Source organism: Sinohyriopsis cumingii, chromosome 8, assembly GCF_028554795.1.
Source record: "Sinohyriopsis cumingii isolate HCF-2022 chromosome 8, ASM2855479v2, whole genome shotgun sequence".
In the NCBI taxonomy this organism is placed as follows: Eukaryota; Metazoa; Mollusca; class Bivalvia; order Unionida; family Unionidae; genus Sinohyriopsis; species Sinohyriopsis cumingii.
Window position 1 is genome coordinate 97,792,963 of NC_142968.1, and position 12,873 is coordinate 97,805,835.

The 12,873-nt window shown below is 34.7% G+C and overlaps 1 protein-coding gene across 1 annotated transcript; it reads left to right on the plus strand.

Annotated features, from left to right (window-relative positions):
* The first annotated feature begins 310 nt into the window (after positions 1-310).
* Positions 311-11,529, plus strand: LOC149794206 (lysozyme-like). Its single transcript, XM_089968314.1, has 4 exons — positions 311-432; positions 1,098-1,135; positions 7,930-8,041; positions 11,167-11,529. Exons 1-4 carry the CDS (start codon positions 345-347, stop codon positions 11,361-11,363), a joined length of 435 nt encoding a protein of 144 aa, XP_089824440.1. The 5' UTR covers positions 311-344; the 3' UTR covers positions 11,364-11,529.
* The last annotated feature ends 1,344 nt before the right edge of the window (positions 11,530-12,873 follow it).

Genomic DNA, 12,873 nt, shown 5'->3' on the forward strand with positions numbered 1-12,873 from the left:
GATCTCAGCCACTCCTGGAATTCATATCTTGACTAGAAAATGCGTTTGAAAGGCAGAACTATCAGTACAATGTGTTGCATGTAATTTAGCTGTTAGAAATGCTACTGAAACAAGCAAAATAAACCTGGCTCAAACCACATGTTTCTTTTGTTCCGCCATAGGGAAACGTTTTCTTTGTTATTACAGTTACTCAAATGACACATTGATGCAACTAACTTTGATGTTTGAATTGGTGAAAATCAGGAGACACTTGTATGCAGTTATATACTGTGTTTTGTACCGCTATATAAGTACGTAACTCCATATTAAACGTTCATTTCTGTATAGGGTAAGCAGCAAACATAATGCATCGTGCAACCTTTGCTATTGCCGCCATTGTCGCCATGGTAGGAGCCACATACGTGGAAAAGAGGGCTCATCTTTTCCATGGAGGTTTGTATCTTTGATAATGTAATATATGTATGAATTTTATGCTTGACAACAAAATGTTGCAGTTGGTCATTTTCCTCTTCTTCTCTCTACAATTTCATTAATTTGTTTGCCGTCCAGAGACTTATATTTATTTATTGCCAGAGATATAAAGGTTGGTCGATTGAGCGTAGTTGTAGACTTATTTTTTATTCTGTGCTAAATGTAGAATTGTAAAAGATATATTAAAAAAGTATACACGTCGAAAACAGTCACATAAAACCAGTACAGTCATTCACGACTTGCGAAAACAGTAATATATATATATATATATATATATATATATATATATATATATATATATATATATATATATATATATATATAAAAGATAGATAAATAAACAAGAATAAATGTTTCACTTCAGTCTCACTTACGGGTATGGCCACAAGTGCACAACTCATTTAATGTGCACAATGAGCATAGATCAATGTTGGTTTGATCCTCTTAGAGAAACCGACAAAAGTTACGTTTATTAGAGAGGGGTAGGTGGGTGGCTTGCCAACTACTTCACTGGTTTTAGAGACCATACTCTCATTTAATATACTTGCTACCCAGGTCCTTTGAATATAAAATGTCATTCTATGACTTAACGGTAAACCTTCATGGACTATTTCTAATTGTTGCAGGAAATGTATCCCAGGAATGCCTGGAGTGCATATGTCAGGTGAGCGTGCATATAATTACTTCTCATGAATTGCATCTAAACAAAAATCTTCATTTGTATTATTTGTGCTAGACATTCTAAAATATTAGAAAATGCCGTTCGAACAAAAGCTCAAAGGTGTTGTTTCAGGGTACAAACATCTTTATTATTTGATTTTTTTATATAAAAAAACTTTGCAAAATGAATTGCTGCAGTACTGAACGTTAATCTTTAGATATTGTATATGGATGTGTTTCCAATTTATCTATCGATTATTGAATGTGCCAAATTATACAACCGAGCATTAAAAACGAAACAATTGAACGTAATTTACCACATATTGTCTATCTGAAGACTGATTTACATGCAACTTTCATTTAATTTATTACACGTTGACGATTTAAAGACTTAATGCAACTTTCCTGTAATTTATCACACGTTGACTATTTGAAGACTTAATTACATGCAACTTTCCTGTAATTTATCACACATTGGCTATCTGAAGACTTAATTACATGCAACTTTCCTGAAATTTATCACACGTTGACTATTTGACGACTTAATTACATGCAACTTTCCTGTAATTTATCACACGTTGACTATTTGAAGACATAATTACATACAACTTCCTTGTAATTTATCACACGTTGACTATTTGAAGACTTAATTACATACAACATTCCTTGTCACATGTTGACTATTTGAAGACCTAATTACATGCAACTTTCCTGTAATTTGTCACACGTTGACTATTTGAAGACTTAATTACATGCCACTTTCCTGTAATTTATCACATGTTGGCTATTTGAAGACTTAATTACATGCAACTTTTCTGTAATTTGTCACATGTTGGCTATTTGAAGACTTAATTACATGCAAGTTTCTTGTAATTTATCACAAGTTGACTATCTGAATACTTAATTACATGCAACTTAACCTGTAATATGTCACATGTTGGCTATTTGAAGACTTAATTACATGCAAGTTTCTTGTAATTTATTACATACTGACTATCTGAAGACTTAGATACACCCAATTTACATGTAATTTATCACATATTGACTATTTCATGAGTTAATTATTTCCACCTTTCATGGAAATATTCTTTCTTTGGGGGGGGGGGATGAAAACAAATGTAAGATTCATTTATCACGAAAAATGCATTTTTATACGAACCTCTGTATATAGTGGCAAATCAAAGATTAATGCCAACGATGGCACACAGTTGGTTGTCTCGGTTATTACGCGGTAGCCTTATTTGGAACGTCCTCGTCTCTTTCGACGTGAGTAGAATAACTTCGACTCACTGAAAGGATTAGGAATCAGAACACAAATTTACAATATATTCTCTACATTTGTTTCTCAGTACTGAACTTTTCTTTGTATCCTAATGATAATAAATCATATTTCATTATAAAGTACATTCAAAGATGAACTCACAGTATAGTCCTTGTCATATGTTCACCGGCATTTGTTTGAGAGGCTGAACTGTAAACAAAGTAATGTGCAATGGAACACAGATTTCACTTCCGGAACATCACCAAGGCCTTATTACTCACTGTGCACTGTCACCAAAACATATACAGACAACCACACCATAAGATCATATTCAAAAGAATAAACAATTGCCTTTAAATCCATACCAAGAATGTCTAAATCATACTCTTGTATCAGCACCAAAAGGAGACAGGAAAAAAATGCTCTACAATAGACTGGGAATACATTCGTGGGTTCTTAACTGGAACTAATAATTGTGATCTGATTCCATTAAAGATTACACTTATCTCATTCTTGCAGGCGGTCTGCTCAGTAGTCAGTATGCTAACTACAGAAACTGGGCGTCATATTTTGACCAACGAAAAACAAACATCAAAAGTTAGCAATAACAGTATTATAATGGCTGACTCAAGGGTTAAAATGTATATATTTTTGATTGCTTTTTGCGTTTCCATTATAAACTGAGGTAACATAAGAAAAGGCGTTGCTGCCAGAACGTTGCAGATTTCAACTTGTATATGACTGCGGATTTTCATGAGATGCGAGAACATCACCTGGGGAACAATTTCATACTCAGGGGTAGTCGAAGCTATATTTCCCAAATTTGTCCATGTTTTTGCTGACGAACATCCGTTTCTTTTTAAATACAATATTATAGTTGTTTTTGTCATTAATCAAGTATCTGCACTTTGAATTTGTAATATTAATCATTGAAAATGAAATGGTGAAAAGTGAATAAATCATTCGGTTTCAATAGACGCAAACTTTGCTTTTTTATTTAGGGATGACATGTCATCAAGTAGTGTTGACGACAATACAATTATCATGACATCAGTGGGATTGAGGAGAGTTCAGCATGGTCATTATTTATAATTCGAGGCAATTTTCATCAATCTGACTTAAGCGTGGCTTCGTGGGATCTTCGCGATACGAGATTATGTACCCCCCTTTACCTCGTAACACCAGAACAAAGTTGTGATGATGTTGTGTTTTTGCGTAATTGTCATGATACGATTATATCATACACATGGACATTTGGATTGGCTGATTGAGATACACCCCCTGCATCGCTTGTGAAGTTCAATTATATCCATTACAGTTCTGAATATTACTTTTGTTTGGAAGTTTGCTGAAAGTATGTTTTTTGGTATGTTTGTAGTTACAGTTTTTCCGAAGGGCTTTCTTTCAATAATAGAGATCAAGGTACCGTTTTAGTGGATCGTCTTAAAACGAAACTGTCATGAAACCAAGCGAGAGATTGGGTTAAAAAAATCAGAACGTCCTCAGCATCTTCCACCGCAGCTAAAATAAGTCTCTCGACGGAACTGACGATGTAGTTGGTGAAAAGAATTTGCCTACTGGATACCGGATTTCATGTCGGACCAATTAAGACATCAGAAGAAATCTCACAGTCAAAGTTCAATATTGTTATAACCAACCATGAAGGAAAATTAGATAAATTATCATTTGCCAGGTGGCGATTGTGGTAGCCATATTGGAGGTAAGGTTAGATCCATTTTCACTGACATCATAATAAGTCTTCAGTGAAACATTCATGCTGATATGACCATTCCTTCAGGAGAATTAGATTGACAAGAATGTTTTAGATGGCTACAGTGGCCGCCATATTGGATGTTTGAGCGAGGCCATGTTCATCTAGTAGCAATTATATATCATAAAAATTCTTGTGAAAACCCTTTATCAATATGACTTTTCATTCATCAGTAGTAGGGATAACAAGAGTATTAAAATGGCTGCTATGCTGACAATATTATACATCAGATCGGCACCATTTTCATTTGCAATACACTAGATATCCAAATGAAGTCTTTTAGTGAAAACTCCAGGAGGAGTGGCGATAACATTATTTTAAAGATAACCGTTTGGCTTACATATTGGACGTCACATCAGATCGGCACCATTTTCATTCTTGACCAGCTAGACGTCATGAAAAGACTTTCCGTGAAAACCCCTTGTTGATATGACCATATTTCGATGTCTGAGCAACACCATTTCCATTAGAGACCAACTAGACCATGTGATAATTGTATGTATAAAGTCTTATAGAAATTATCCAGGTAGTTTCTCATGGATGTTCGCCTGACAAAACTTGCTAGTTCGGGAAGTATCACTACGATTGGTTCCCGTCTTCTTCGGACTTATAACTAACTGTTCGATTTGTTTCGGAAAGAGACATGTTCTGAACGTAGATGAACGGTATACTTTGTTGTTGTTCTAGGGTTTAACTCCATTTTTCAGCACAAGATAGGCTATACATGGCGGCCAGTATAACTGGTGGAGGAAGAACCCTGGAAAACCCAGGGAAGAACCACCGACCCACGAGAAGCTACTGGCAGGCTTTCCCACATACCCACGTTAGCCAAGCCTTGGACTCGAACCCACACAGACAGAGGTGAGATGGCAGTGATCCGGAACGGTGAGCGCTTTAGACCACTCGGCCACTCGGGGCCCCTAGGAACGGTATACATTCGATATTATTTTAGCATACTAAAATAATTGATGACGTTCTAATTCGACCATACTCTTTCATGACGTATTGACGTCAAATTGCAACATCATTAAATTAAATATATATAGGATATCAATTGGGTAATGATTTAATACTGAATTTATGAAACTCGTTGGAGAATGCTAGCTTTTGCTACCCAAGGCCCGCAAAAGCTGGACGTTATCCAACGTGTTCCATACATTTCGTATTAAATCATTACCCATACGAGATTGTGCTTATCACATAATTATTACATTAATGGAAATAGTCTAGAGAGAAAGAAGAAGGAATAATTTATTGTTCATTTATTGCAAGTAAAAATAGTCCCAGACGCTAGTTGAATTAATCATGTGCAGCTCCATAACCAGTAACATTTAAAAGTATATATTTTTTGTACAAATTATAGTTCAGAGAGCAACTGTCATTCAAAGTTAATAGAACACTTGACACAGATCAGCATTTTTTCAATACTGGATCTCCGATACAAATTTCGGTACACTATCGTGTCAAATCATTCACTCATGATACGTAAGATGAGCCACACAGAAGGTGTATAAATCGATCATAATGTTTACAATATTTACCTAAAGCGCCCACTAGTAAGTATTCCAGTTGCTGGATATGAAGGGATGATTACTGGATATGAAGGAACGATTACTGGATATGAAGGAACAACTACTGGACGCATATATACCAGATTTAATGTATTTGTGACCAGATATTTGCATTATTTGCTTCTGTGCGAGTATTGTAGACATATACATAAACAAGCTTTATTTTTAGAATCGGAATTGCTTCACACAGTTTGAAACATGAGCTCGTCGGAGCTATTTTACTCCGAAAAAAAAATGCGGTTGGTGACCTTTCTGTCTGTTGGGAGACTGGTAAATGTCCACATTCTTCTTTAAACAGAGGTGAGTGTATTTTCTCCTGTAAGTTACCATTTAAATCACGCTTGTCATAATCTGTAGTCCATGCCCACCGCCACCCTTTGTCCATTGACTGATACTTTTGATTATATTTGTAACGATTCCCTGTGACCGTATTTCCACTCGTCAAAAGCACATAGAGGGACATGTTAACAGGTTGTCATATCAAAACTATTAAATTGCACACACTGTATGTAAAGTGTATCAACTACGTGATAAATTATGAAATTGGTATGTTAACCTAAATACCGATGTTCCTGCGATAGAGGATCGCAAATGATTTCATTTTATGTGGAATTTCCGAAACCAGTTATGATATTTGTTTTCATGTTAGCAAGCTTTTGCTGAACTGAATGAAAAAACAAACATGACGAGCTTCATAAAATGTATATTAATTTAAGATCCTCTTTATCACATAAATGAATCGTAGTTTGATTGTTGTTAACTGTTTTTTGGGAAACATTTTCCACCCGGTGCATTTGAGATCGCCTTAGCAAACCAGCTGGGACATGATATTGCGCATGTAAATTAACTCCTACAAAGAAACACTACAAATATAAACATTAATGTTGTGCATTTTGCCGACAAATCTCAACAGAAACATTCTTATTAGATAACTGGTTTCAATTACTGATTTCATTCAAGTATATCCAAAGGAAAGTTTGTAATCTGTTCATCGGCAACAAATCAAGGAGTAGATATGTAACCCCACATAAACGTTATAAGTGTTTGATCCAAGAATTATACGCCCTTTAACTGGCTTTTCTATTAGTGTGTGTGTGTGTGTGTGTGTGTTCGCGTGGATCTCAGAATTGCCGCTACAGCGGTTGCCACCAAATATCGTGTGTGAGCATCCTTGAAACAGCGTCATCGATATTATCGATGCGTTTTGCACACGTACATGCTGGATGCGACATGATTCGGTATGGATTTGTGTAGGATAGATAGAATCGATGTCGACGACAGAGTTGGTCAGTCTTTGGATATGACTTCGTGCTGATCAACATTGACGTGGATATAATTTTTACATGTTGCAATAGCTTGTTATCCGCATTATCTTCCTTCGCCGGAACCTTTTGCAGACTGAGGTTTTGCACAAGGTCTTTATGTGCATTATAATTTGCGAGTTTTTTGTCTTTAGGGAGCAATGAGGTACGTATGAACCAATAATCAGTAGACTGAACAGTTTCGGGTTTTATTCATTGAGATATAAAAGAGCTATGTTTGCTATGATCACCGGGGAAAAGTGATCAACTGTTGACACGGCAATACTCAGGCCTTTCTGGTTTTGGAAATATGCTTTGTTTTACTGTTATATCGTCTCCAGGTTCAGTCTCTGCCTAGTTTTGATCTGTCTATCAGGAAAGTGTGCGTCTCGACCATTTAATAACTTGGTGGCAAATTTAAGTTGTTTAGTTTACATGCGCATTAATTAACAAATTCCACCTGCACAGCTAACCAATCAAAATCTCTCCAGGTGTTATGACACGACGTATGTAATACACACATTATTAAAGGTGGTATAACTTAAAAATGAGCATAGTAATGTGATCAATGGTGTTATACCAAGACTGTATACATTTAGTTGGCATTTTCGAATCATCCTTCAAGAAATAGACAAAACTCGAGTTAAGCGATACTTTATTCAAAGCGTGATTCAGTATACCATTGTACCATGTTTTAGATTATTCGTCTTGGATGGAAGTGCAATAAAGACAAGGAGAAGAAAGTGACAACATTTTTTCAAGAGCACATACAACCATAAAAGTACATCCATTGCATATGTAGCTGTCTTGTTAACTCTCTCTCTCTCTCTCTCTTAGTCTGGGTTGACTTTGATTTCGAAATAAAAGATTTTTTCCTTTCTGTTCCATCGCCAGGTCGAATCAGGATGCTCACCAGTAGGCTGCCGTTTTAACAAGGGCGCAGATTCATGCGGCTATTTTCAGATCAAGGAGCCCTTCTATATCGACTGTGGAAGTCCAGGTCCAAGTAAGCCGGACTTGTCTAAACTTAAACCCTTACAATTTCTCTTTCTCTCTCTCACACTATATATATATATATATATATATATATATATGTGTGTGTGTGTGTGTGTGTGTGTGTGTGTGTGTGTGTTCAAAACCAATCCCACTATTATTCCTTGTCTTTATCTTTCATATTCCCCGTGGGATATAAGGTATAAAAATGAAAAGATACACTTTTCAGTGGCATATCCCAGTCTGAATACCTTGGTGCATAAATCAGATTTTCACATTGGTTATGTGGATCAAAAAGGCATTTTATAGTACCTGAGATGAGATGCAATTTAAGCTTTCGATTTCACACGTCAGCTTTAATATGGCAGTAAACAAAATACTCACTCAGTACACTAAATTGCTGTTTAGTTGTGTTCTTTACTCAGGAAGAGGCCAAGTTCTTTTATTTTGTCTGCAGCAGACAGATGTAAACGCCCTGATTTGTCTGGAGAGTGTGTTAGTGGGGCGGGGGGGGGGGGGGGTCCGTCAGAAACGTAAAAAGCAGTAGTCTCAAAGCAAAAGGATGCTCTAAAAGAAAGTAACGGTAGTTTGCTTCAAGCAGATTGATCTTACTTGCTCCATCGACATTCACTTTCATTATGACGTAGATATTAGTGTCTGCGGAAATATATCAACACTTTAAAGGGTCGGCTCAGAATTGATTTGCTCAAATTTTCATTTAGTAATGTTTGCAGCTGAATATAGGGGTAACAAGAAGCACTGTCTTATAAATTTCATACACTTGGCTTTGAAATCGATCCGTTGTTTTTTCTTCTTCTTATTCAAATCGGAAAAAATCATGATATTAAGATTCCCACCCCACATCAGTTTGTAGTCTGGTTAACAAGTAGACCTCGGGGTAATCTATGTGTAAATATAAGACTATTTACCGGTGTCGCCAACGGGATAAAATAATTTTAATGCACAGAAATGTTCTCAAGGAGTAAAATAGTTTTGATGCACATACATGTACTCAAGGAGTAAAATAATTTTAATGCACATAAATGTACTCAATGAGTAAATAATTTTAATGCACATAAATGTGCTCAAGGAGTAAAATAGTTTTAATGCACATAAATGTACTCAATGAGTAAAGTATTTGTAATGCACAGAAATGTACTCAAGGAGTAAAGTATTTTAAAGCACAGAAATGTTCTCAAGGACTAAAATATTTTTAATGCACAGAAATTTACTCAAGGAGTAAAGTAGTTTAAATGCACACAAATGTACTCAGTGAGTAAAGTATTTGTAAAGCACAGAAATGTACTCAAGGAGTAAAGTATTTAAAAGCACAGAAGTGTTCTCAAGGACTAAAATATTTTAAATGCACAGAAATGTACTCAGGAGTAAAGTATTTTAATGCACAGAAATATACTCATGGAGTAAAATAGTTTTAATGCACATAAATGTACTCAGTGAGTAAAGTATTTGTAATGCACAGCAATTGACTCGAGGAGTAAATTATTTTAATGCACAGAAATGTTCTCAAGGAGTAAAATAGTTTTAATGTACAGAAATGTACTCAAGGAGCAAAATAGTTTTAATGCACAGAAATGTACTCAAGGAGTAAAGTATTTGTAATGCACATAAATGTGCTTAAGGAGTACAGTATTTTTAATGCACATAAATGTACTCAATGAGTTAAATAGTTTTAATGAACATAAATGTACTCAATGAGTAAGGTATTTGTAATGCACAGACATGTACTCAAGGAGTAAAGTATTTTTAATGCACGGAAATGTACTCAAGGAGTAAAATAGTTTTAATGCACATAAATGTATTCAATAAGTAAAGCATCTGTAATGCACATAAATGTACTCAAGGAATAAAGTATTTTAATGCATATAAATGTTCTCAAGGAGTAAAATAGCTTTAATGTACAGAAATTTACTCAAAGAGTAAAATAGTTTTAATACACAGAAATTTACTCAAGGAGTAAAATAGTTTTAATGTGCAGAAATGTACTCAAGGAGTAAATTATTTTTAATGCACAGAAATGTACTCAAGGAGTAAAATAGTTTTAATGCGCAGAAATGTACTCAAGGAGTAAAGTATTTGTAATACACATAAATGTACTCAGGGAGTAAAGTATTTTTAATGCACAGAAATGTACTCAAGGAGTACAATAGTTTTAATGCATATAAATATACTCAATGAGTAAAATAGTTGTAATACACAGAAATGTACTCAAGGAGTAAAATAGTTGTAATGAACAGAAATGTACGTAATGAGTATAGTATTTTAATGCAGAGAAATGCACTCAAGGAGTAAAATAGTTTTAATGCACAGAAATGTACTCAAGGAGTAAAGTATTTTAATGCACATAAATGTACTCAATGAGTACAATAATTTTAATGCATATAAATGTGCTCAAGGAGTAAAATAGTTGTAATGCACAGAAATGTACTCAAGGAGTAAAGTATATTTGATGCACAGAAATGTACTCAAGGAGTACAGTATTTTTAATGCACATAAATGTACTCAAGGAGTAAAATATTTGTAATGCATATAAATGTACTCAAGGAGTACAGTATTTTTTATCAGATCATTTAGATCAATAAATAAAGCAAGTCCTTTGTTACATAATGGGATAGTAGGGATCATTCAATGTGTAACCGAGAGCAAGTTTAAGCTATAATTCTCTCTCTCTCTCTCTCTCTCTCTCTCTCTCTTTGACAAAGTATGCCAGACTCACTTTATCGCTTGTAGCAGTTTCCTAAATAATGTTGCTTGTATGGTCATGCAGTTTCATGTGTGCATTCACATTTATTACTTATGTTAACATCCTAAAAAGTAAATTGTAGTTGTAATTACCTTCATTTCTTGCTAAACAGGTTATGCCATGCTAGACATAATTCTTTAGATTTTCCTGATGGTTCATTCTTAGCAAAAACTTTCAAATTTATATCCAATTATCAGGCTGAAATTAGAGAAAATTATTTCATCTGAACTGATTTTAGGATTCATACAATATTTAACTCGCGTCAAATTTTATATTCTTCTTGTAGTTATTGCTATGCTGTTGTCGACGTTGTTGCTGTCAAATTCGTTATTCAAATTATTATTATTATTATTATTATTATTATTATTATTATTTAGACTGGCAGACCTGTGCTAATGATCTGGAATGCTCTTCGCGTTGTGTGCAGGCCTATATGGATCGTTATATTGATTACTCTGGCTGCGAATACACCTGTGAGAGTTACGCCCGAATCCACGATGGCGGTCCTCGTGGTTGTGCAAATCCAGCCACGATAACATATTGGCACAAAGTACAGAGCCTTGGATGTACTTAAAAGTAGACTGCCTTTCGTAATATATATATATATGCATTCAGCAAAAGAAAACGAATATCCTCTTCATCATTTGACTGTGGTGAAGTCATCCTTGTCGTCATCATCACTGTCATCTTCATCGCCCGGGGATAACAGAACATGATTTTGAAATAAACACATAAACTGATTTGGAATTCCTTTGGAACATTTTCAATACAAAAAGTATATATATATATATATATATATATATATATATATATATATATATATATATATATATATATATATATATACACATATATATATAAGTTTTGTGAAGCCCTCCCTCTGTTCATGTACATGGTAAACATACTAATACCAATTATACTTTTAGTGAAAGTTTGTTAAAGGTACAATAGTGCAGCTGAAAGTGACATTTCTTAACCAAATGTTGGGAATAAATATATATATATATATATATATATATATATATATATATATATATAATATATATAATATAATATAATATAATATAAAAGACAATTATGGGATAATATCAAGTACGCCGAGGGTCTCATTATGAAATACGAGCTCTCTGAAATCTTACGTAGTGTAACGAATCTATCGTCTCCATATTGAAATCCCGCTCGGCAGTGATCTGCAGATCCCGAACGAATTATATTCGTTATTCCGGTGACCGAAACTGTGCCAAATTGTGTACACTGAAGTTGATGACTTCAAACACAACCTCGCTACGAGACCTCGCAACATGTCACGCGAAGCTGTATAAGAGTTTCAGCATGGGAATTGAAGACGGATTAACCTACACACATAAAGGGACAAAGTAAACCCCGTATACCGCCAGCTTATTGACAGGAAGTATAAAGGAAAATTTTGAACAGGTCTCAACTGTTGACTACTTTTCAAGAAATAAAGTTAATTTTCTTGGAGTTAATGAAACTAGGACGCCCGCAGAAACAATTTTTTTTTTTTGGGGGGGGGGGGAGGAGGGCAGACACGTAGTAGACAGCTATTATTACAATTTACGGACGTAGACAAAAACATGTTTAGAGGTGAAATCGCTTGCTCCTATGTGAGGGCACCCAAGAAATGAAACACTTTGACAGAACCAAGTATGGCTTGAAGATAATACAAACCAATTTCATATCTCTACCTACAAGACTATAAATCTTTATATTTTAACAAACAATACATCTTCACATAAACCATTCCCATCCCAAGAGTTATAATGGAAATTCTAAAACCACAATGATTATTAAAAACCACAATGATTATCTAAGGACTACCCGGGGTCTTATCCCAAAATTTAAAGTTTGTATCTTTAATAGAATTAGAGATAAAGTGTATTACTAATGGACGGACAGACAGACAAACATGAAGACATAATCTTCACATTTTAAAAGTTGCACGGGGATAACAGTAATGCTAATTGTTTTACTATTTTAAACATTCCGATTGTCAAAACACAAAATACAAATCGAATTTTCATATCTCTGAATTTAACGACGTAACTAATAACTACACACATTAA